The sequence below is a fragment of the Gracilinanus agilis genome, chromosome 3 (genome assembly GCF_016433145.1).
Source record: "Gracilinanus agilis isolate LMUSP501 chromosome 3, AgileGrace, whole genome shotgun sequence".
NCBI lineage: Eukaryota > Metazoa > Chordata > Mammalia > Didelphimorphia > Didelphidae > Gracilinanus > Gracilinanus agilis.
This window is the reverse complement of record NC_058132.1, coordinates 13695067-13721385: the sequence shown is the minus strand read 5'-3', so window position 1 is coordinate 13721385 and position 26319 is coordinate 13695067. Positions and strand designations below refer to the sequence as shown.

At 41.0% G+C, this 26319-nt stretch overlaps 1 protein-coding gene across 1 annotated transcript in view; it reads left to right on the top strand.

Annotated features, from left to right (window-relative positions):
* The first annotated feature begins 7467 nt into the window (after positions 1-7467).
* Positions 7468-26319, top strand: part of LOC123240757 (zinc finger protein 658B-like) — an 85252-nt gene continuing 66400 nt past the window's right edge. Inside the window, exons 1-4 of the mRNA XM_044668469.1 lie at positions 7468-7567; positions 12506-14158; positions 22296-22309; positions 26065-26107. Coding sequence (XP_044524404.1) covers positions 7468-7567; positions 12506-14158; positions 22296-22309; positions 26065-26107 — 1810 coding nt within the window. The remainder of the gene's footprint in view (positions 7568-12505; positions 14159-22295; positions 22310-26064; positions 26108-26319) is intronic.

The following is a 26319-nucleotide window of genomic DNA, read 5'->3' as shown; positions in this document are numbered from 1 at the left end:
ACAATAGCAGCACCAATCTAGCCGGCTTGTGAGGGCCGAATGAGATAATATTGGTGAAGTACTTGGCCCGGGTGCTCTAGAAGCGCTTCTCCCCCTTCCCTCTGCCCATGATATATTTTAGACCAACCGCTTCGTTTCGGACTCGCTAGCTAAATAATTTTTGCCCTGAACAATTTCCCGCAGCAAGTGTTCTCCAGTTGAATCCCAAAGGACGTACGGGTGGAGGTACTAAAAGAGGAGAGCCCGGGCCCTCGGTCGCTGCAGCCCAGCTGAGTTCTTGCCTCTTCTCTACGGCTTTTCCTGCCCTTTCCCTCGCTATTCCTGGAGGGGTGGGGGGGCTTCCAAAGGCACTTTGAGAGGAGCGCACTCCCCTGCCTTTCATTTCTTTAATAGTGTCTGGGTCATTGCGCAATGAGACTATTCATCGAGGCGAGCCCCCAAAGGTCAGGAACAGCCCGCGGAGAGACCCCACGGCAATCCCGAGGAACGGGAAGGAGATAAAGGATCGCTAGTCCCGCAGATGCCCTGGACTGGCTGCTTATTGGCTGTAGTCCGGCACTACCGACGGGGTGGAGAAAGCGGAAGAGACGGGCTGCTCTTCCCAAGCCACACAGTGCGGGACATGCGCAGAAGCTTCTCCTGGCTCCAGGACTACATTTCCCACAAGTCCAGGCGAAGCTCTAGGTCTTTCTGCCTAGACCCGGGGCGGTGGACACGTAGCAATAACTACAGCTGGTACCTTGGAGAGCTACCAGAAGGCAGCTTCTGCGGGAGCTTTCCATTTCTTTTCTTCCATTCTCCTTTAGGCATTCCCTGGTGAGTAGCTCCTGGTCAGCTCTGGAAATAGCCCACCTCTGCCAGCTCAGTCTGGGGGGATCCAGGCAACCTGTGGGGGATCCCACCTTGTCAGAACCCCCCCACTCCTCCTGCCCCTAAGCCTCAGCCTGGGAGGAGGCGCAAGAAAAGGGGATGGGGCGCTGGCTGCTCAGGGCCTCGGTGGGTCCTTCTCAGGCTCCTTTGTCCTGGAAGCAGGAGGAGAGGGACTTCCCATGTCCGGTGTGCCTGGCTGACCCTGGGCAAAGCATGTCATTCCTGAGTCTCAGCCTTGTAAAATGGGGTGTGGAAGAGGGTCATCTGGTTGCTAAGGTGCCTTCTCACTTAAAATCTATGGTCTCAGGACCATTCCTGGTGCTAGGCACTAAAGAAAATGCTGGTGTTGTTCATGCTTGATCTCTCCTTCCCAGATTTGCCTCCTGAGAACTCTGTTGTTTTCTAAAAGGAGAAGGGAATGGTCCCTATTGGCCCTCCAGTCAGCTTTCAGGTGAGTTAGACGTTTTCTGTGACCAAAATGATTAAAAGCTACATTTTTAGAGCACAGGCTAATTTCTTTCCCACATATTGGAAACCAAGAGATAGTCTAGCACAATAAAAGTGGCTTTCTTCTTCTCTAGCCTTCTTTTCTTCCCATCTTTAACTCAACGGTCAAGACAGTTCTGCCTGTTAAATACTTGGTACTGAGCTAAATGCTGTGAGGGTTGTAAAATAAGGACAGGCAAAAACTCTTTTATAACACAAATCTTTGAGTTTCATTATGGCAACTAGATCAAGACTAACTCTTTAACATGTGTTAGCTGTGCTATTCCCGGTAATGTCTTTGAAGCCCTGAAATCCATTCACAGAGAGACTGAATACCACATGAATTAATAGAAAAATGGTGGTAAGGCTTAGATAAGAAGGGAAAGGTTGCTGCAGACTTCTCCAAGTTGGGCTCTGGGGATAGGTTTGGGGTAAGTAGAGAGGAGAGAGCTGCACAACAGAATCTTTGGGAACCAGTGTGGGGTCCGGGTTGTCAGTAACAGACCATTCACCTTAGGCAGTGGTAGGAGATGAGTTCGGTTATGGCCAGAATTTGGAGCCATAAAGAACACTTATGGTATTCAGTTTTCTCCTCTTCAAAGAGAAGAGCTTTTGGAGTAGGTCAGTGGATACAGTGGAGTTAGGAGTTGGAGTTAGGAAGATACGAATTTGAGTTCTGCCCCAGACACCTACTGTCTGTGTAACCCTAGGCAAGTCGATTTTAATTTTCTCACAAAGATGTTCAGATACACACACACACACACACACACACACACACACACACACACACACAGTGATCCCTCACCTATCACAGGAGTTACATTCCAGAGACCCCTGCGAGAAGAGAAAATCCATGAAGTAGCGGAGTTATATTTATTTTATTTATATGTACTTTAAGTCTTTATAAACCCTTCCCACTCTTCTATAAACCTTTTCCACACTCTTATTAACCTACAGTCACTGAGCCAATCAGCTCCCAGAATATAGAACACAGCACTGCGGTTGGTTGCCTTTCATTCCATCAGCCAATAGTGTGCCATGTATAATCTCATGTTGGCAAACTTGCACAAGTGGTAGTGATATACTGCATTTCCATTGTGTACAGTATGGTATTCATTCCACAAAATTCCGCAATATGGGGAAAACTCCATGATACAGAAATATATATTATATATAAAACCTTCAATCTGGTTTAGTCCATCTACTGCAATGGTTTATTGGAGTGTGGCTACAACTTTTTGGAGCCATAGGTAAGAGTTAAGTGCCAGATGGACACCAAAGATGGATAAGCAGCCCTAAAAAGGACTCGGCAAGCCTCACGCCAGAGGTGCTAGTCCTCCTTGAACACCCCATCCTTCTATCTGATTGTAGAGTAGGTGGGAACGAACGGGATGCCAGTGACCCATTTGACTTAGTGACACATCATGAATGTTAAAGTGAATAAAAGTACAGGGAAGGACAGGCTGCATAGATCTAATTGCCAAGGTTATCTAAATGCCAAGACAGAGAGGTGACACTTGGAGATGGGTAAATGATGGTAAAGAGGATGCCATCTGTAGCTTACCCTCTAAAGAGCTCTGTACTAGATCCATGTTCTTTAGGAGAGTCATTGAGATATGGAGAATTTATGAGTCTCTTCCCAGTAACTTAAATATATGCCTGTAAGATAAGGGGAAGGAGGTGCTGGAGACAAGTCAAGATAATGACAAGCCCATAAATAAAAGCATGCAAGATTAGTAACTTTCAGGGGCCCCCAGTAGCACAGATAGAAGTAACAAAGCTGTGGTATCTGTTGTGTTATCAGCTGCCCTACAGATCATCAGCTACAGTGCAGAACATCAGACCACCCTGTTTGTCTGACCTTGTGCTTCTTCTGTGGATGAGTGAGAATTCCAACAACACAAGCTAAAGACACAACTATAATCAGGGTAGCTAGAGAGTAAGAAAGACAGAGATGGGGGAAGGCAAGGAATGAGGCTTAGCCTGAAACACATTGTGACCAATGAGAAAAGAAGAAGAAGAGAGAATGAGTAGTAGATGTAATGAGGGAGCCAGAGTGGCCTAAAATGAGGAGGCACAGAGTGACTATAGCACCCTCTTTTTATTTTCCGGAGGTCACTCACCATAGTTTAGGGTCAGTTTCTCCCCCCAGCAATAATGTCCATTTGGGGGCCTTTTTTATCACATGATGCTGTCTGTAAAGGTTCTGCTGTCCCCTCTTTCCTAGCAAAAAGTTAGTGAGGAGGATGTTTTGCTCAACCTTTCTTTACCTAATTAAATTCTCTAATTACTCTGATTTGGGTTCTTGAAATCAGCATGCCCACATTTTCCCCCAAAGCCTGGGCCCTGGATAGGATTCATCTGAGTGTCAGGCCCAAGCTTGTTCCTGGCCTCCTATGTCCTCCCCCATTGCTTCTTTATTGGTCATTATCACAAAATACCCAAGAATGCCCCTTAACCCAATTAGCATCCTCTCTTATAAACATGACTCAAAGTTGGAATTAAGGCTGATGATTTTCCAGATTATTGACTCCCTCAAGAGAATGATGCTATCTGTGGCTTGTCATTGGCTCCTGTTACTCTGGATTTCTTTAAGTGACAAGTTGTTCTGGTAGAGAATTTCTTCAGAGGATTTTTATCCCCAGCTAGTTGGCACAATGGATAGAATGCCAGGCCTAGAGTTAGGAAGACTCATTTTCCCGAGTTCAAATCTGGCTTCAGTCACTTAACTAGTTGTATGACCCTGGGTAAGTCACTTACATCTGTTTGCATCAGTTTCCTCCTATGTAGAATGAGCTAAAAAAAAGAAATGGGGGGCAGCTGGGTAGCTCAGTGGATTGAGAGTCAGGCCTAGAGACGGGAGGTCCTAGGTTCAAATCTGGCCTCAAACACTTCCCAGCTGTGTGACCCTGGGCAAGTCACTTGACCCCCATTGCCCACCCTTACCACTCTTCCACCTAGGAGCCAATACACAGAAGTTAAGGGTTTAAAAAAAAAAAAAGAAAAGAAAATTAAAAAAAAAAAAAAGAAAAGAAATGGCAAATTACTCTACTATTTTTACCAAGAAAACCCCTAATAGGATCACAAAGGGTTGGACAGTCCTGGAAAAAGACTGAACAACAACAATAATTCTATTGTGCATAGGCAGGTCAGGACTGTTTGTCTCTATCCCTTCATAAGAAGTGTTTGAATTGAAAAGAAACCTTGGTGGATTATAGTGGACTTTGTTTTTTTCCAGGGAAGCAAGGAAGACTTTTTTATTGGCTCAAGAAGCTTCAGTGTCTGAATCTGAAAGAAGATCTCTGGCCTCTAGTCAGTCTTGAGTCTCCTTTTCTTGCATATATTGTCAGACTCAGCTGATGTGTTGAAATCTTCCATAAACCAAGTCCTTGCCATTGAGAGAGCAGAAACTATTAAATTGTATGTTTCTTGAGGGGCAGGAACTATCTTTTGCCTTTTCCTGTAGCACTGGTGCTTGTCACAGTGCCTGGCACATAGTAGGTGCTCAATAAAAACTGATTGGCTTTAATTTTTCTGTTTATATTCCCAATGCCTGGCACAAAGGTGCTTAACCTACTAACACTTGGTAATGGCTTATCTGTAGTCTTGCTTTCTATTAGTTTGGAGGTGAGATAGCATCATCAGCCCTGATAAGTGAATACCAAATATACATACATACATACATATATATATATATATAGAACTAATTTCTCCAAGAAATAGACATTAGAAACTAAGGGCCAGGAATGGATAGAGCTAGGCTGAACCCTGAGGGATTTGGGGGTCTACAAGACAACAAACCCTGAACGATTGTGAAAGATATTTCCTGTACAGCTAGCTAGCTTGTGGTCACCCCAAAGTCTGTACAAGAGAGGATCCCCGAGTGAGCAGGAATGTGTTGATGTTTCAGGAGTCAGTTACATTCCAGGATGTGGCTGTGGAGTTCACCCAGGAGGAATGGAGGCAGCTGGACCCTGCGCAGAGAAACTTGTTCAAGGATGTGATGCTCGAGAACTACAGGAACCTCGTCTCTCTGGGTAAAGACGGTTTCCCTCTTTGGGTCAGGATGTGCTCATTGGATGATCTTCACATTCTCATTTGCTGGAAGCCATGCGGCATCTCGAGAGTTTTCCTGTCGTTGGTAGCCACAGCTGGCTTTCTGGGGAGAGCAGGGGGAGATAGTCTAGAAGAATGTAACATTGGCTCACAGGATTCCAAATTTAGAGTTGGAAGGCTCGTCCCTAGAAATCATCTAGTCCAAACCCCATATTTTACAGATGAGTAAATTGGAACAGAGAGACTCTGTTCAAAGCACTTTCCCCTCTCTTTCCCCTGAGCAGGGCTTGCTGTTCACAAGCCGGGCATTATCTTCCATCTGGAGAAAGGAGGAGCTCCATGGATTCCAGAGAGAGCAGCCCCAGGAGGCACCTTTCCAGGTGGGTGAGGGAAAACCAGGCACAAAGAACAGCTGCGGCCTCCTGGTCCTTGAGGGCAGCCTCATTGGTGGTCCACTCCTCAGCGTTCCCCAGGTTCAGGGAGACGACGTCTGTGCAGGTTGAATGTTCTCATGTACATTCCCCTTTACTTCAGGCAGCCAATTTCCACAGGCCACTGAATATTAGATCTAGGAAGGACCTCACGTGCGTGTCCTCTCCATTTGCCTTTCTAGGTTAGGCCCTGAGACCTGAAGTGAGAAAGAGGGACAACATCAGGGTCAGAAGGGACCTCTGAGGCCACGTAGGCCAACCTAGACTTTTAGAAAAGAATCAAGAGATGCAGAATCTATCAGACATCAGACCGGCGGAGGGTCCAGCCCTTTCTTTCATGCCTTCACTGAGGCAGAACCCAGCACCTCCAAGGCAGCCTTCGATAGCTTCCATGGCAGGATGTGTTTGCCGTCTCTTTGTTCCTTCTGTTGGTAGCTCTGCCCTGGGGACCCAAGCAGCATGGTTCTAGTCCCTCTTCTACATGACAGCCCTTTTAATATTATAAGACAGGGGCAGCTGGGTGGCTCAGTGGATGGAGAGTCAGGCCTAGAGGTGAGAGGTTCTGGGTTCAAATCTGGCCTAGTTGTGTGGCCCTGGGCAAGTCACTTAAACCTCCATTTCCCAGTCTTTACTGCTGTTCTGCCTTTGAACCAACACTTAGTATTGATTGTAAGGCAGAAGGTAAGAGTTTAAAAAGTACTACAAGACAGCTTTGATGTCCCCCCACACAGCTCCTCTTCTCCCTTTACTTGAGCCAGTTCTCATACACAATTGAACATCACTACCCCTGCTGGTCATTGTAATAGTTAAAATTAAATTATGAGGATACTGGTAGCTTTATTATATCAAAGCAGTGATAGGAAAGACGGAAATGTAGGAAAGAGGTAGAGAGCAGTTTAGCTAAATATCCTTTGTGCCACTGGATGGATTGAAGCTCACCACCGACAGGGGTTCCTTCAGGTTCCAATCTCCAGGCACAAGAACGCGAGGTAGAGCGCCCAGGGCCTGGGTCTCGCCTTATAAGCCGTTTTCTCCACCCACCAGCTCTCCCCTGTCACATCTAGAACCAATCCTAGTTCTTTAGTTTGCCCGGCACTACCCGGGGTGGGAGCAGGGTGTGTGGGATCAGTTTCCCGGCTCTTTGGTTTCAACTTCCTTTCTCTGAGGGTTGGTCTAGACCTGCACATCTTAGTGGCCAACGACCTCCAGGTCACTGATTGATGATGTCAGACAAAGGGAGGGGGATTCATTCTTTTGGCCCCGTTTGCTTTATCCTTCCTCACATTATATCTCTTGGACTTCTGTCTCTCAGCAAATCTTGCGCTCTTCCTGCTGCAGTCATAGTTTGGCATGTCTGCTTGTCCTTCTCTCCATTTTCAGAGAAACGTGTTTTATCTTCCTCTATCATTGTCTCCTTTCTGGGAGAACCCACCCAGGATGAACAGATGGTACCAGCGTCAGGCACGCCCTTCCTGAGGAAAATGATACTCGTGACTAACACGTGTCTCTGGATCAGTGTACTTTATTAATTAAAATAAATAAGTTTAAAAAAAAAAGAGTGCCCTTCCTGGGCCCAGGATGCCTTTCCCCTCTCCTGCTTGACTGCCCACATGGCTTGGATGGCATGGGGGTCAGCAACTCTATTCCTTATGATGATGTGGACAACCATGAGGCCTCATCATTTACTGTCACCGACTCCTTGGGTCTTGCAGGCCTGCCCTGCAGTCCGTGGGCACTAGTGTCTGCCCTCCTGCTGTAAGGTAGGGACCCTCGGGCCTCGTCACCCCCATCTCCCGAATCCTGGCCCTTTGCATATGCCTTGTGGCTGAAGTTTCTTTTATGCATTTCCTTTTTAGAGCATAAGCATGTGTGAGAGCCCGGACTGTCTTGATTTTTCTATTTGTCCCCCCAGGGTTTAGCTTATAATAGTACTTAAATTTATTTGTTCACAACTCATGTGAATAAAGCTCTACTAAGCATGCCTTATAGGCTAAGCTCTGAGGATACAAAACTGCAGCTCTTCTCTATGAGACAAAATTTATGCAGAGATGATCATCTGAGGAAGGAAAGATCTCCGTCACCGGGCACAGAGATGTAGAATGATGACAGCTGGGAAAAGGCTTTGTGTATATATCCTGCAGTGATATTTGGGCTGAGCCTTGAAGCCATCCACTTCAGGAGTCAGAGGTGAGAAGGGAGAGAAAACGAAGTTTGAAAGAACCCTTCCATTTTTTATTGTGTCAGCTGGGAAGGTGAAGAGCTGCAAATAAAAGGCAGTGAAGTCTATTAGCCACAACGCTTGGCCTCTGGACACAGTTTAGGGATTAGTGTCTGCTAAGTTTGGCCACTTGCTCTTCCCTAGTCCAGATAATGGAGTATCTAGTCCCTGGCTTTTGTGGTCTCTGGTCGCCGTTGCAGAAATGGACTCCTTCTCCTTTTGCCTCAGTGTATGTTGTTTTTTTAGTTCTCCTCTCTTTACTATGTATCATTCCATAAAATGTTTTCCATGTTTCTCTAAATTCTTCAGATATCATTTCAAAATCTATCATTACATTAAATAACAAAATTCCAGCAATAATATGAACCTTAATGGTTATAAGTCAGTGAGAAAATATTTATGGAATGCCTACTATGTATGTAGCCTTATGGTAGGTATCAAGAATACAAAGACAAAAATGAAAAAGTCCCTGCTTTCAAGGAGCTAACTTTCTTTCTAGCATAATCTTTACCTAAAAAGGAATCTAGGGGGCAGCTGGGTAGCTCAGTGGATTGAGAGCCAGGCCTAGAGACGGGAGGTCCTGGGTTCAAATCTGATGTCAGACACTTCCTAGCTGTGTGACCCTGGGCAAGTCACTTGACCCCCATTGCCTACCCTTACCACTCTTCTGCCTTGGAACCAATACTCAGTATTGACTCCAAGACGGAAGGTAAGCATTGAAAAAAAAAAAAGGATTCTATACTATCTCATAATTGACAGGTGGCCACCCAGCCTTTTCTTAAAATCTTGTGGAGGGTAAGAATCCACTGTCTCCCAAGTCAGGCATTCCATTTCTAGAGAACTCTAATTGTTAGTTTAAATGTTGTTTCTTATAGGAAACCTAGATTTGTCTCTTTGCTATTAGACAATGTAAGGAAAAAAGATAATGATATTTAATAATTGTATCCTACAATGAAGAGAGGGAAAATGGCCAGTTTTCCTCCAGTAGATCCTGAAAACAAAGGTATCCAGTAAGTAAGGTTTTAGGTGTTGAATCTCTCCTGATGGTCCCTGCAAATTCCAAGGGCCCAATTTTATCCCAAACAGAGCCCCATATGCAGAGAAACTCTGACTTCACTCTTTAAAAGTGAGGCTAACTGGGGGTAGCTGGGTAGCTCAGTGGATTGAGAGTCAGGCCTAGAGACGGGAGGTCCTAGGTTCAAATCCGGCCTCAGACACTTCCCAGCTGTGTGACCCTGGGCAAGTCACTTGACCCCCATTGCCTACCCTTACCACTCTTCCACCTATGAGTCAATGCACAGAAGTTAAGGGTTTAAAATAAAAAAAAAAATTAAAAAAAAAAAAAAGTGAGGCTAACTACATTGGACCTAGAGATACTCCTGTGGGGTTGGTGGTGTCTTTCTTTGATGATGATGAGGCTGAAGATCCTTTTCTGCTGTGAGGATCACATGTGTTCCATGGTTAGCTGCAAATAATTAGCGCCCCAGATCTATTGAACCAATTAACATTGATTACCTATTAGAAAGGGATTTTTGTTTTGAAAATACAGTAAGAATGTATATACTTTTGGAAAGTGTTTTGAAATTTCCATTTTGGAAATGGGAAAAATTTCCTTCAGCACCTGGGAATGCCTTTTCCCTCTTGGTTGCTAGGGAAGATGGAGTCAGACTTAATGAAGTTTCTACATAGCATTCACCCAACAAGTTCACTTCTAAAAGCAGCATGACCAATGGACAGAAGAGATGCTATTTCTGCTACTGTTGGGCTGTGTCAAACAGGTTGCTTGGCATTTCACTTCTCACTGTTTGGCTTTTGGCAGTTTCCACAGTGAGCTCTAGCTCCTAGTCTGCTGGTTGAATACTTTCCTGACCTTTTCTGCTCTTTTGATGTTTTATTTTTTTTAATTACATGTAAAAACAATTTTTAACATTATTTTTCTAAAATTTTGAATTTCAAATTCTCTCCCTCCCTTCTTCTGTTTTCCCCTCCCCAAGATGGTAAGCAATTTGATATAGGTCGTACATGTGAAAACATATTTCCATATTGGTCATGTTATGGAAGAAGACACACATAAAAAATCATAAAGAAAGTAAAATGAAAAATAATATCCTTGGATATGCATCCTTCCCTTTCCAATAGATCTGAAAGGTAAACTGTTCTATGCTCCCTTGATTTGCTTAGATATCACCCTTTATGTCTAAATCATGTACTCATTTTGGCCTTATTTTGGTTATACAGTGTGAAATATTGGTCTATGCCTAGTTTCTGCCCTGCTATTTTCCAGTTTCCCAGCAGTTTTTGTCAAATAATGAGTTCTTGTTCCCAAAGCTTGGATCTTTGGGTTTATCAAACACTTGATTACTATAGTCATTTACTACTGTGTATTTGTGTACCTAATCTATTCCACCAATCAACTACTCTGTTTCTTAGACAGTACCATATTGATCTGAAAGAGCAAAAGGACAAAATTCTCAAAGGAAATAATAGGGAAAGGGGGGGATGGATGCTTAGCAAGGATAGATTTTAAATAATTCTGTAGAGCAATATTCCTCAAAATTCTTTGTTATCAATTAAAAGAATGAAAAATTGACCAGTAGAGCAAGTTAGGTAAACAACATACAGAAGAAGCAAGAGAACACAATGATAGTGTTCAATAACCCCAAGATCCAAAATAGTAGGATGAGTACCCAAAATTCATCAAAAAGTGCTGGGAAGGGAGCAGTTAGGTAGCTCAGTGGACTGAGAGCCAGGGTCAGAGATGCGAGGTTCTGGTTTCAAATCCAACCTCAGACCATTTCTAACTGTGTGACCCTGGGGAAATCACTTAATTCCCATTGCCTAGCCCTTATGACTCTTTTGTCTTAGAACCATTATACAGTATTAATTGTAAGATGGAAAGTAAGGATTTAAAAAAAGTCCTGGGAAAATGGAGAAGCAGTCTGTCAGAAATTAAGTTTAGACGAAATTCTCATACTATAGATCATAAAAAGATGCAAATAGATAAATAACCTAGATTTTAAAAAATAACATAGAAAGTTTTTCTTTTTGTTGTTGTCATATATGTTTTCTATGTGCCAGGATCCTTGCTAAGTGCTTTACAAATTACCTTATCTCATTTGATATAACTGTGGGAGGTAGTTGTTATTGTTATACCCATTTAACAGATGAAGATACTGAGGCAAACAGAGGCTTGCCTAGAGTCACAGCTAATAAATGTCTAAGGTCAGATTTAAACTTGAGTCTTCCTGATTCCAGATTTGGTGCTCTATCCATTATATCACCCAGCTACCCCAAGGATATAAGAAAAAAAATCCTTGTTAACAATATGGACCAGAGAAGAATTTAGGACCCAAAATTTTTTTATTACACAGTACTGAAAAGATTTTGCCCAAAAGAATCAAATGTAATTAAAATTAGAAGAGAGTTAACTTGGGAAAAAATCTTTATAGCAAGTTTCTCTGATAAAAATCTGACATCCAAGATATATAAGGAACTGATTCAAACATAAGAGTGATTGCCATGCCCCAGTAAGTAAATGGTCAAAGGGTTTGAAAGATAGTTCTCAAAAAAAAGAAATTTTTGCTATTAACAAACATAAGAAAAATGCTCCAAATCACTAATAGATAAATGCAAATTGATATGACTGTGGTTCTACTTCATATTCATTACATCAGAAAAAAGATGACAAAAAAGGAAAATGACAATTGTTGGAAGGACTGTAGGAAGATAGGCACAATGGTGTACTGTTGATGTGGTTCCAAATTGCTCTTAGCATTCTGAAAAGTAATTCAGAACTATATCCAAAAAGTTACTAAACTGCACATATTCTTTGGCTCAATAATATCATTTGTAAGCCTGTATTCCAAAGAGATCAAAGAAAGGGGAAAAGGACTCATGCACAAAATATTCAAATGGGACAGGGGATTCAATTCCTTATCTCTTAGTTCCTTCTGTTTTTTCTGTCTATTGATCTTAACTCAAATTTTCTCAGTTAACTTTCCCCTGGGCTTTCTCTCATGAGACTGTCTTCTAAATATATAATGCTATTTTCTTCTTTCTACCCCTTTATAACCTGAACATTCTTTCACATTCTGATTTTGTTCCTCTCTGCTATAAACATATTATATTCCCTCCATTACTTTACCTGTCTTTTTTTTAAGGTAGCCCCGTACCCACTGATTCTCTTCCCCTCACCTCTGATTCTCTCCTATTTCAAATTTTTCCTTCCTCTAGAGTTTTGCTTATTAGTTCCTTTTTCTTCTCCTGCTTTTGTCTATCTATTAATTCTTTCTCTCTCCCACCTTTTCCCCCTACCAGTCCTTTTTCTTCTCCTTTTCAACTATTCAAGATAGATAAAACAGAATTTTGTCTGGAATGTGTGTCAGCTTTTTTGTCTTCTAGCACAGAGAATGATGAACATTGACACTTTTCCTCCTTTGTTTAGAGTTCCTTAATCCAGAGATTAGCTGTGAAACAACAGAGGAAATTCCAAAACTGAACATTTCTGAGGGAGAGTCATCGAATGAAAGATTCAAGGATAATACCAACAACTTCAAGTTAGTAGAAACCCGGCAATGTGCTGTTAGATTAGAGCAACAGCAGGGCAACAATGAAAAACAATGCCAGCAAATAACAGTCACCTGCAGGAAAACATCGACTAAGTTTATTGCCAATGAATGTAATGTAGTCGAGAAGGAATTCCATGTGGGGTCAAGCTCATTTCCAAAAAAAAGAATTCATAGAAAGAAAAGTCTCCATAAACATGATACATGTGGAAAGAACTTTACACATCATTCAGATGAAAGTAAGCATGAAAGACTCTTTTCTAAGAAGAAACTCTGCAACTATAATAAATTCAGTAAGTCATTCCATTACCATTCACATCTTATGCAGCGTTATAGAAAATATAATGAAGAAAAAGCATCTGAATCTTATGAGTGTGGGAAAATCTTCAGCAACAGGTTGTCCCTTACAATTCACACTACAGAGAAATTTTTTAAGTGTAATGAATGTGGGAGAGCCTTCAGCTGTAAATCTAGTCTTATTTTATATCAGAGAATTCATTCTGGAGAGGAATCTTTCAAATGTAATGAATGTATGAAATCCTATAAAAGGAATACTAAATCTAAAAGATTTCAAATTGAAGAGAAATGTTTTGAATGTAGTGAATGTGGAAAATCTTTCCGTCGTTTCAGAAACCTTGACAAACATAAGTGCATTCATAGTAGAGAGAAAACTTTGGAATGCATTGTGTGTGGAAAATATTGTAGAAACCTTAATAGACATAAAAGAATTCATGCTGGAAAGAAATCCTTTGAATGTAATGAATGTGGAAAATCCCTCAGTCATTATAGAAGCCTTTATAGACACAAGAAAATTCATAGAGAGAAAATCTTTGAATGCCTTGAGTGTGGGAAGTACTTTAATCATGGCAAAAAACTTGACAAACATAGAAGAGTTCATACTGGAGAGAAACCCTTTGAATGTAGTGAATGTGGGAAATCCTTTAGCTATAGGACCCTGCTTACTCATCATTACAGAATTCACACTGGAGAGAAACCCTTTAAATGTAATGAATGTGGGAAATCCTTTAGAGGGCGTGGACACTTGAATAGACATAAGATAATTCACACTGGAGAGAAATCCTTTGAATGTAATGAATGTGGAGAATCTTTTAGGAGGAGTGAATCCCTTAATAATCATAAGAGAATTCATACTGGAGAAAAACCCTTTAAATGTAATGAATGTGGAGAATCCTTTAGAAGGAATGAATATCTTACAAAACATAAGAGAATTCATACCGGAGAGAAACCCTTTAAATGTAAAGACTGTGGGAGATATTTTAGAAGAAGTGAATCTCTTACCAAACATAAGAGAATTCACACTGGAGAGAAACCTTTCAAATGTGATGATTGTGGGAAATACTTTAGAAGGAGTGACTCTCTTACTACGCATAAGAGAATTCATACTGGAGAGAAACCATTTAAATGTAGTGAGTGTGGGAAATCCTTTAAACAGTATGGAAACCTTAGTAGCCATAGGAGAATTCACAGTGGAGAGAAGCCCTTTGAATGTAGTGACTGTGGAAAGTCCTTTCGTCAGTGTGGAGATCTTACCAAACATAAAAGGTTTCACAGGGGAGAGAAATCACTTAAATGTAATGAATGTGAGGAGTCTTTTCACCACTGTGAAGACCTTGATGGACATAAGAGAAAACACGCTGGAGAGAATCTTTTTGAATGTAATGAATGTGGGAAAACCTTTAGAAGGATTGTATCTCTTACTAGACATAAAAGAATCCATACTGGATAGAAACCTTTTGTATGTGATGATTCCAGGAAATCCTATAAATGAATATCTCTGATAAATATCTGATATAAAAAGTCTTAAAATGAATTGATATAACAAACTGATAATGAATTGATAAAAAACAAATTATTTCCCTTTTTATTATAGTGATCGAAAGATGTTTAAAGTGTTTGCAAAAGATTTGCAAACTCATATCAAACATGTGAAAGAATGTTTCAGATCACTAATAAGAGAAACCCACAAGAAGACAACTGAGATTTCATCTCCTACCGATCAGATTGGCAAAGATGACAAAAGACAAAATGGTAGATTTTGAAGAGCTTTAGGAATACAAGCACATTACACATAGTCAACAGAACTGTTCTGAGGAAACCATTTAGAATTCTATTGTTAAAAATCACTTAAGTAAGTACCATTTGGTTGGGTAATATAACTAAGAGATGAGAAAGAAAGAAAGCATTGCATATGTCAGACTTTTTTTTTATCTTTTGTTATGCTTTATTATAGGATGACCTTTTGGAAAGGAAAGAGAGCGAAACAGTAGGAAATGTGTGTGATATAGAAATAAAATATATCAAAAATTTTAGAGACAGAAAGGCTCTATTTTATAAAAATATTTATAATAAAACTTTTTTCTAATAGCAAAAAATTGAATACAAATTGATTGGAGAATAACTGTCATATATCAATTACTGAATTATCACTGTGCTGTAAGAAATTACCAATGTAAAGAATTCATGGAAATATGTATGAGAAGGGAGGAAATAATGTGCAAAAAAACTATACATATGAAATACATACAGTCTAAAGGGAAGAGAATTGCAGATGGAAGGAACTAACTGGAAGAAAGGGAGGAGGAGATGAAAAAGGCCTCCTGTAGAAAAGGTATGGACAAGATATATACTGAATAAAGGCCTAGAGCAGAGAGGTTAAATTACTTGCTTATTGAGGTTACCACTAGGTGTTATAGAGTATGCCTTCTTAGCTCTTAGTTCAGCTCTTTATCCACTATTCTAAAGCCCCCTTCCAGATAATTCATATTGTAATTTTGTATGTATTAAAAGTGTGAAATCAACTCTAGACCTGGAAAACTTGGTAGATATAAGAGAATTATATTGCAGAGAAAGCTCACTTCACTCTCATAAAACATATTTTTTTTACCCTTATCTTCTGTCTTAGAATCGATTCTAAATATCGATTCTAAGGCAGAAAAGTGGTTAAGATCTATGCAATTGGGTTAAGTGACTTGTCCAAAAGCTAGAAAGTGTCTGAGGCCAGATTTGAACCCAGGTTCTCCTGACTCCAGACCTGGCTCTCTCTCCAGAGAGTCCCCCCCCAGTCATTCCTTCTTAATCTTCAGGTTTTCATTCTCTGCTACAAATACTTCCTAGTTTATTCCATCCTTTTAAATAACCTTTCTGTGATTTACTATCCTGTCAAGCTACTATCCTCTATCTCCTGTCCTCAGCCACACTCCTGGACAGAATTGTCCATACAACACCTCCATTTCTTCTCCATTCACTTCTCATCCCTTTTCTATCAGTCTTCCAGCCTCATTACCCATCTGAAATTGCTCTCTATGAAGTTAAGGATAAAATTATCACATTCAAATATAGGGAGACGATATAGAAATCTATCATCAGGGGCCATAGAGGGCTTAGGAGTCATTATGTCTTGATATATTAAAAGAAGAATGGAAAGTTAGAAGAAGAGGAATATACCAAAAGAGGAAAGGAGAGAGGAAGGATGGGGGAAACTATCACTTAAAAAGAAATAAGGAGGTAGCAGTGGGGAGAGTGGGAAACACTTGAACCTCATCCTCTGACCTGGTCAAAGGAGAAAAGAATACATTCCTAGTTGGATAGAAAAAGACATTTTGCTTAACAAAGAAATAGGAGGGGAAAGGGAGTGCGGAGGGGATAAAATGGTCATAAACCAAACAAATTCTCAAATAGGAAGCAGGATATAGAGGGATATATAAAAGAGAATAAGATGGAAAATACAAAGTTAACAATCACAATTGAATATGAATGAGATGACTTCACCTATAAAAGTGAAAAGTGTTACAGAGTAGATTAGAAACCAGAATCCAACAATACATTGTTTATAAGAATTAGGAACTTAAAACAGAAAGATGCACACCTATTTAAAAATAAGAGTCTACATTTGTTTTTGGACAAAAGGAGAGGGCCTAGTAGACAGAGTAGGCAAGGGAGAATCAGAAATTGCAGAACTCCACACACCAGGGTTTGATAGAATGGAAATCAAACTTCCTAGGAAAAAACTCTGTATTTGATTTTTTAAAAACTACTGGAAAACTGGAAAGCAGTATGGCAGAAATTATGCCATACCTTATATTATACTGTAGATATGTATATTTGTATATATATATGCATCTATACACACATACATATACACACAATACCTTATACTATATTCTTCAATACATTCTAAGAAAATATGAGAATTATGAAAATAAGGGAATCCTTAATATTAAGGATCATACTATTTTTTAAAATAGAAGAAAACAGATTATTTACCTCTCACAGCTATAGGTAGAAGGTGTATTCTTTTTTTAAATGATTTTATTTTTCTCTAATTACATGTAAAATCAATGTATTCACTTAAAAAAAACCCTTACCTTCTGTCTTAGAATCAATACTAAATATTGATTCCAAGGCAGAACTGGGATAAGGGCTAGACAATGAGGGTTAAGTGACTCGCCCAGGGTCATACAGTTAGGAAGTTTCCAAGGCCAGAATATTCATGTTTTAAAAATGTTGAGACCCAAATTCTCTCTTTCCTTCCTTTTCTTTTTCCTTACTGAGATAGTAAAAAATCTGATATAGATTCTACATGTGCGACCACGTAAAACATTTTTCCATTTTAATCCTTTTGTAGAAGAAAACATGCACAAAAAAAATTAAGAAAAAAGCAAAAAAAGTTTGCTTTGGTCTGTATTCAGTCTCCATCCGTTCTTTCTCTAGGCAGATGGCATTTTTCATCAAGAGCCTTTCAGTATTTTCTTGGATCAGTAAAATGCTGAGACTAGCTAAGTCATTCACAATTGTTCATCATACAATGTTGCTGTTACTGTGTACAGCATTCTAGGAGATACATTCTTAAATGAGAGATAAAGGCAGTTACAGGAAAAAGAGATAACTAAGCATGAAACTCAGAAGCTTCTGCATAGACAAAATGTTCCCAGGATAAGAAGGGAAATGGTGAAATGGAAAAAAAAACCCCACTATCAAATCTGTCTGACAAGAGTTTGGCAGCCAAGATATATAAATTACACACAGATATATATGTGTATATTACACGTGTGATTGAATTAATTCTGTATCGTTTTCTTATTGATTCTATGTACAATTAATTGTTTTTGTTCTGTAACTGTAAGTCATGGGTGCTCTGTCTGAAGTTGGTTTGGAATTCAGCTGGTTTGTAATGAGTTAAGTTTAAAAATCCAGCTCTCCTGCCAATCAGTGATCTCTTCCTGCTTCAAGGAACTCAGCTGACCTTGGGGGATTCCCGTGAGCACCCCGGAGTTGGCGCTAATATCTTTACAACAGCAAGTCATCTTCAGGTTTGTTATCTTGCTTCTGGACTCAAACAATGAGCACTTCTTCGGCTTGGGGAAAGCGAGGGAGTCTTTCCGAGCTGTGATTACCAAACTTCCAACCAATCATCTTGTTCCTGCACCTCAGTTCTGTAACCATGTTGTCTTCAATCCAAAGATATCATCTACCCTGTTCTGTTCTTTGTTCTGTACTCCCCAAAATCTATGAAAGGGGAACTGTCCTTCTGCTTAGCGAGACTGGCACAAATGGAACCAAGCCAATGGCTCGTTTATTGACAACTGTATGCATCACTGCTAATAAATGTTATCTTGCGCAGAGAATTGCCTTGGTTTACCTTTTTGGTTAAAATTCATCCACCATAATATGTATGTATAATATGTAACAAGCACACTAATACATTTTTGGTGAAGCTTTGAAATGGTATAACCATTTTGGAGAGCAATTTGGAATTATGCAAATAAAGTGATTAGAACCTCTATACCTTTTGACCCTTTAGATCAGTGGTTCCCAAACTTTTTTGGCCTACCACCCCCTTTCCAAAAAAAATATTACTTAGCCCCCTGGAAATTAATTTTTTTAAATTTTAATAGCAATTAACTGGAAAGATAAATGCACCTGTGGCCATCACTGCCTCCCTGGATCGCTACAGCACCCACCAGGGGGCGGTGGTGCCCACTTTGGAAATCACTGCTCTATAGACTCCAAGGAAGCCATTGATAAGGAGAAACTTCTCACATACATCAAAATATTTATAGCAACATGCTTTGTGACAGCAAAGAATTGGGAACAAAGGGCATGTCTATTAATTGGGGAATGAGTAAACCAGTTGTACACGAATGTAATGGAATGCTACTGTGCTATAAGAAATAATGTGTGCTCATGGTAGCTAATGCCTATAGCAACTTAGTGTTTGATAAACCCAGAGAAAACCCAAAGACCCAAGCTTTGGGGGAAAGAACTGACTATTTGACAAAAGTGCTAGAAAAACTGGAAAGCTGTATGACAGAGACTAGACATAGACCAAAATCTCACCCCATATACCAGGAAAAAGTCAAAATGGATACTTGATCTAGAAATAAAGAGTGGCACTATAAACAAATTAGGGGAACATGGAAAAGTTCACCTGTCAGACTTATAGATAAAGGAAGAATTTATAACCAAATAAGACATAGAGGACATTATGAAAAATGAAATAAATAATTGTATTACATTAAATTTAAAAGGTTTTGTATAAAAGCCAGTTCAACCAAGATTAGAAGAGAAACAAAAAAAAAAAGAAAAAGAAAAGGGAAAAAATAGAGAAACAACAAATTTGGGGAAAAATTTTATAGCCAGTGTCTCTGACAAAAGCCTCATTTCTCAAATATATAGAATTTATAAGAATATGAAGCATTCGCCAATCAAAAAATGGTCAAGGGGCAGCTGGGTGATTCAGTGGATTGAGAGCCAGTCCTAGCGGCGGGAGGTCCCAAGTTCAAATCTGGCCTCTGACACTTCCTAGCTGTGTGACCCTGGGCAAGTCACTTAACCCCCATTGCCTAGCCCTTACTATTCTTCTGCCTTGGAACCAATATATAGTATTGGTTCTAAGACAGAAGGTAAAGAATTTTTTTAATGGTCAAAGGCTATGATCAGGCAGTTCTCAGAGGAGGATGGAGGATATAAGATTTAATAAAATATATGAAAAGTAAATTCTCACATTGGATATCTCAAACTGGATATCCTGTTTGACATCTAAAATTCAAGATGTCTAAAACAGAATTCATTATTTTTCCTCTAACCTCCCATCTCTTGAAACCTTTCCATTTCTGTTAAAGGCACTACCATTCTTCCAATCTCTTGGGTTCATAATTGCATTATTTTCTGGTATTCCTCACCATCCCTCACACTACATATGTAATAGCTGATAAACCTTGCTATGGCTACCTTCCCAACATCTCTCCCTTCCAATCTCTCCTCTCCACTCAAACAGCTACTACTTAAGTTCAGATGCTCACTTTGATTATTTTGCAACATCTTTCGAATTGGTCTGGCTTCAAGCCTTTTCCCTATTCCAGTCCATCTGACATTCCACAGGCAAATTAATCTTCCTTAAATGCAACTCCTGTCATTTGACTCCCCTTCTCAGTCAACTCTAATTGCTTCCACTTCCTCCTAGGGTCAAATAGGAACTTTTCTGTTCAGTTCTTAAAACCTCATATAGCCTGGCCTCAACCTATCTTTCTGGCCTCATTGGACATTACAGCCTTTTTAATACTCAGTCACCCAGCCAAACTGGTCTCTTTTCCATTGCTCACAGAAGACACTCCACCTCCCATCACTAACTTTGCATTGGTCACCCCCTAACACCTCCATTCCTGGAATGTATTCTCTTATTCCACCAAATAGCGTCCCTTTCTTCCTTTAAGAAGCAGCTCAAGTACCATCTTCCACATACAACTTTTCCTGATCCACAAAATCCTAGCACCCCAATGACCTCATATTTAATTACTTTGAATTTATTGATTTTATATTCATGCTGTGTATATTTTTATATGTATTTATCACCTCCCCCATTGGAATTTCTCATTGAAAGAAGAAATCATTTGTAAAAGGGGAAAAGGGGGTTTTGCGTTGGATATTAATATTTAAAGGTGTGGTAGCCAAGGAACTGAATAAATACCAGTTCCTAAAATGATTTTAGTAATTTATTTACAAAATATAGGAGAGAATGGAAGTAGAGAGATGAGACGAGGGTAGAGTAAGAGATCTAACTTAATGAACTAGATTTGTATTCAAGTCTGGGTTTAACATGGAAGGGCTTCAAAGGCCCAGCCAGAGAGCCTAAAAGTCAATTAGCAAGGGTTTTAGCCACTAGGGCTTCTCCCAATCAAGGGAGCCTCTCAGAGGCTAGTACCTCCAGGGAAGTTAAGGTAGTCAGTTAGCCTTTTTCACTCACCAAGGTCTCAGGGTCCCAGCCAGAGTTCCTCCAGGTCCAAAAAATGAACAAGAAGAGTTCCTCCAGGTCCAAGACATGAACAAGAAGAAGAATCAAAAGGGGCAGAGCCCCAGAAGTTCTCTAAATTTATCCAGGCCATTTCTTTTGTCACTTCCTGTGCTTTCCTCTTAGTTTATGTGTCAAATCACAACAGATGCTTTTCTTAGGACTGCCCAGGAGGTAGTCAGTAAATTTTGATTCATCACTCAAGCACACATGGGTCACAGACCTCCCAACTTATGAGTTAAGTGGAGATGTTTACACTTTTGGTGATTAGATTTGAGAATGTGCAAGGTAGATTTAATCTCATTATCACACATTTCATTCTTTGTACTCCTATCCTCAGTGCCAGCACAGAATCTGGCACATAGTTAAGTACTCAGTAAATATCTGTTGATTATTATGCCAATAGTGGTTTGACTAGTTTGTACCCTGAAACTTCTTCCAACATCATTATGGATGATTGATTAGATCTGGTACCCTAGATAGAAAAATCCTTAAGGCAGAAAAGCAATGCATCAACTTGAAAATTCAACTCTTTGCTCTAACTTTATATTGTCCTAAACAAACTTTGGATTTTTGCCCAATGAATTTACCTACTAAGTACAGATCTCCTGGATTGGACTACATAAGTCTCCTATAAATAATAATATTGTCTCTTAGAATAAGGCTAGAATCCATCTATTACAGGATTTCTTAACCCTTTTGTGATATGTACTCTCTTGCAGTCCAGGAATGTCTGTGGTCCCCTTCACAATGTCATATTTTTAAAAGGATAAAATTAAATACATAAGATTAAAAAGGAAATCAATTACGATAAATCACAGCCATCAAATATTTTAAAATATATATAAGTTCATGGACCCCAGGTTAAGAACTCAGATTCTAGAGTCTGATGCTTTCCTGGCTAAAATGATGAAATGGGCTCTCTGAACTGAACTAGATGAGGGACAAGCTCTAGATCAGTGATGGTGAACCCTCTAGACCAGTGAGGGGGAAACTATGGCCTGCAGGCCAGATGCAGCCCCCTGAAATGTTCTATCTAGCTAGACATTATTCCTAATCTGATGAATACAATGAGTAGGATACAATACAATGAAACTTTGAAAGAGTTGGCTTAGAAACAGACTGACAGATGAGCATTTCCTTTCCTTTGGCCCCCTCTTTATAAATTTTGCCCATCACTGCTCTAGAGGGATGAGTGATGTGAAAAATATCCTCAGGCCTGTGTGCACACTGGGAGAACAGTCCAGCACTGCATCCCTCAGACTTTCTAGTAACAAACTCTGGGGAACACTGTGCCAGGGCAATGGCATGAATGCCCACAGAGAGGGCTCTGAGTGTCCCCTCTGGCACGTGTGTCATAGGTTCCCCACTATGGGTCTAGATCAGTGATGGGCAAACTTTTTAAAGAGGGCCGTAGTTTGCCCATCACTGGTCTAGATGATAGTAATTCCTTTAAGATTCACTTCAAATCTTAAAAAGCTGGAAAAATGACTCATAGTGACCAAGAAATGTAACTTCAAAAGCAATATAGGAATGATACAGATACTCAGGGCATGGCCAAGCAATCTGTTTCAGGGAGCATGGAAGGGTGCTTCTCTTCTGCTCCCCAATCCCAGGAGATGACATAGTGAATCTTCCCTTCTTCCATCGATCCATCCATCAATTAAAAAACATTTGTCATACACTATGCTTGCAATTGTAATGGTTAGAATGGGTGGTTGCCAAAAATTGTAATTAACCCTTCAGTCACAAGACTGTTAATAGCTAGATTTATTAATAAGAAAAAGAAAATAAGAGAAATATAGAAAGGGGAATAATTTCCTAGCCTTATAATCCAGAGCCTAACAACTCAGTATCTGTCTCGAAATCTCAGCCTCGGAAAATAACCCCCCAGCTTCCTGCTGGGTCTCATCTTATAAATCCTCCCTACACCTCATTACACCTACTAGCTCTCCTACATTACTCCCCAGGAACCAATCATAATTCTTCAATTAGCCTGGTACCACCCAGGGGGCCAGTGCCTGTGGGATCAATTCCCTGGTTGCTGATGAACCCAAATTCAAAACAAATGGAAGGAAAGTCTAAATCACTGATTGATCAAATCAAAAATACAAATTTCCTTCTCACACAATGTAGGTGTTAACTTCGACTACATATCTTCTCTCACACCTCATCTCCAAATCAATGCCAAGGCTGGATGATTCATACCTTCTCTCATATTGAAGAGTTCTTTATTTCAACCTCTCTTCAAGTCCACAAAGAGAGAAAGATACTGGGAAGAAGTTGATATGTAATACTCTGGTCATATCTTCATTCCTTGTTACATTAGAGACTTTGAGGAATTTCCTGTTGGGTGAGATATCTGAGACTCTCCTGGTTGGGCTGTTATCTCTCTCCTGGCAGGAGTGCTCCTTCACTTTGTATCGTCTGGTATATATTCTGTGTATGCTTTCTCTGATGTCTGCTTTGCTATCAACTTGTATAAATGGGGTTCTTTGCTATTTTTTATTGGGAAGCTGCATTTGGTGGGAAGGGGGTTATCTTGAATTAAAAAAAAACTTGGAGTCCTGCTTCCTCATTAAGAAATAAAGATCAGGAGCTTAGCTTAGCTTGAACCAAACCTAAAAATTGCTTCCCCATAACTAACAGTATTTAAGGAAGCAGACAGATATAATTCTAGCACAGGATCCCCTCTCTTTGAGATCAGAGAGGCTGGCCTGTGTGAATTTAATATAAATTGTACCCACTTACTCTGTTTGAAAACCGATTAAAAAAACAAACAAACCCTTACCTTCCAACTTAGAATCAATACTGTGTATAGTATTGGTTCCAAGGCAGAAGAGTGGTAAGGGCTAGGTAATGGGGGTTAAGCGACTTGTCCAGGGTCACACAGCTGGGAACTGTCTGAGGCTAGATTTGAACCCAAGACCTCCCATCTCTAGGCCTGACTCTTAATCCACTGAGCCACCCAGCTGCCTCCTGAAAACCAGTTCTTGATACTAGCTCCACCCTTTGCCTGGCCACACTCATGTGGTAAGGCTTCCTGGTGAGGGGCTGATGGAAGTCCCCTTGGGACAGGTTCAGAAGTCAGGATTCTGGAGCTGATTGAGGTTTTAGCCTGTCCAATTAGAGAGTTCCAGGGGGAGTGGCGGAAATGGTCTGTATAAGTGAATGGAGAGGAAGCACTGGCTTTCTTTCCCTTCTCTGGAGTGTTTAACCCTTGGCAGACACTGTCTTATCTTAGACCAGCCAGCAGCTAAGGCTGCTTGGAGGAGATTGAGCTGGGGAAGCATGGAGCAGTTTTTACTTAGGGTGGCCGGGTGATCATGCAGTCTTCTCTCTCTCTTTTACTAATAAATAATGATAAATTAATATGTTTCCAGAAAACTTTAATCATTACAGGTCTTTAACCCCAACCTCCTCTGTCCTCTCTTGGCAAGAACCAAAGTGTCCCTTGGAGAATGGTATGGGGTAGAGATGTGTGAGAAATAATTTGATCCCTATGCTATTTTTGGTAAACTCCTGCCCATCGTAAATCAATCATTTCACTCCTATGATTAGTTCTAATCAGTATTATCTAGTTTAATGTGATTTCATAGGGTTACTGATCAGTTATGTATTAACAACAGTCATCAGAAGTTGCTAGTCAGGGGGCAGCTGGGTGGCTCAGTGGATTGAGAGTCAGGCCTAGAGAGGGGAGGTCCTGGGTTCAAATCTGACCTCAGACACTTCCTAGCTGTATGACCCTGGGCAAGTTACTTAACCCCCATTGCCTAGCCCTTACCACTCTTCTGCCTTGGAGCCAATACACAGTATTGATTCCAAGATGGAAGGTAAGGGTTTAAAAAAAAAAGTTGCGTCATAGTTCTAGTTCTAGTTCATGGTTTAATAACTATTAGAAGTAGTTACCTTTTCCCCAAGAGTTCTATATCATAGTTTAACTTAATTAACATGACTAGAAGGGGAGCCTCCACCCAGATGTCACAGGCCTCATTGGAAAGTCCCTTGATATATTTAATAGTGAAAAAAAAAGCCTCCCTGCCTTATTAAGCAAGCTGGGCCACCCAGGCAAGACTCTAAAGTGGGTCTGTTGATAAAGCAGGCCTGATGAGAAAGTGGGTGACACAAAAATGGGGTGGATGAGCTAAATACTATATGCCCATCTATTGTTATGCAGCAATGTAACCAGAGGGCATAGCAGGAGTTTAGAGCCCACCACAAGGAGCTCACTCACTGACGCCTGGGCTGACTAAAGGACAGGGATGGGTGCTGAAGGGAATAAAAGCTGTACTCTGAAGAAGGCCAGGGTCTCAGACTGTGAGAAAGGTCTGCGATCCTAATTATTGGAGGGAGCTAGGTCCCTCTAATAAATAGTTATTGTTTGGGGCTCTGCCTCAGTTGTTTTTATTGCAGACTGAACAAATTTTCAGCTTTACAAATGTTGATGCTATTAACTTTGATAGATGGGACTCGTTGCTAGTTTTCATTGTGAAACTGGCATTTGATGGGAAGGGGGTTGTCTTAAATTTCCTGCCTTCCATATCTACAGACTCACATGGGCATATAGCCTATATGGGCAAAAACAGTACACACACGCGCGCGCACACACACACGTGGGCGCCCTCTTAAACACACACACAAGCAGATACCCAAGACGTACAAAGTAAACTCAATTGAATGGGTGGCAGGAAGGGAGGCCGGAGTTGAGGCCACCAGGAAAGACTCCCCTCCTCCCGCAGAAAATAGCATTTGACGTATGCTTTGAAGGAGGCCGGAGGATTCTGAAAGGCAGAGATGAGGAGGACGGCCAGAGTGCAGGGGGAGCAACCTGGGCAAAGGCAAAGGGGCTGAAGTTGGAAAGTCACGCGTGAGGGACAGCAGGATGGCTGGGCTGTAGAGTACTAGGAGAATAACGGGGAACAAACAAACCAAACCAATTCACGAAGCGCTTCAAGGTGTGTTTGCCAGCGCTTTACAGTATTCTCTCCTTTCTTCCTCTCCATCTTACCCAGGGCGGCCGCGGCTGTTAGAAAACAACAGTCCAAAGCTGGCGGCCCCTTCAAGGAGAATGAATGCGCTCCCAGCCCGCACCGACAGCGGGAGACGCATGGGCGGAGGGGGGGGGGGCAGGGAGGGGGAAAGAACGAAGCTGAAGAGGATGTCGGAGGGGGGAGCCTGGCCACGATGGGCGGGGCGCTCAGGACCGAGGGAAGGACCTGTAAAGTCCCGCCTGGATCCCGGACGGTTTGGAAAAACCACGGTCCCGGATCGCATGGGCTTCACCAGCTGCTACCCCGGGAACGCGGGAAGGGGGAGATGCCCCAGTCTCCGAGGGGGTGAGGGTCGCGGTGTCTCTTTCTGTCTCTGTCCCCGCTCCTCCTGCCC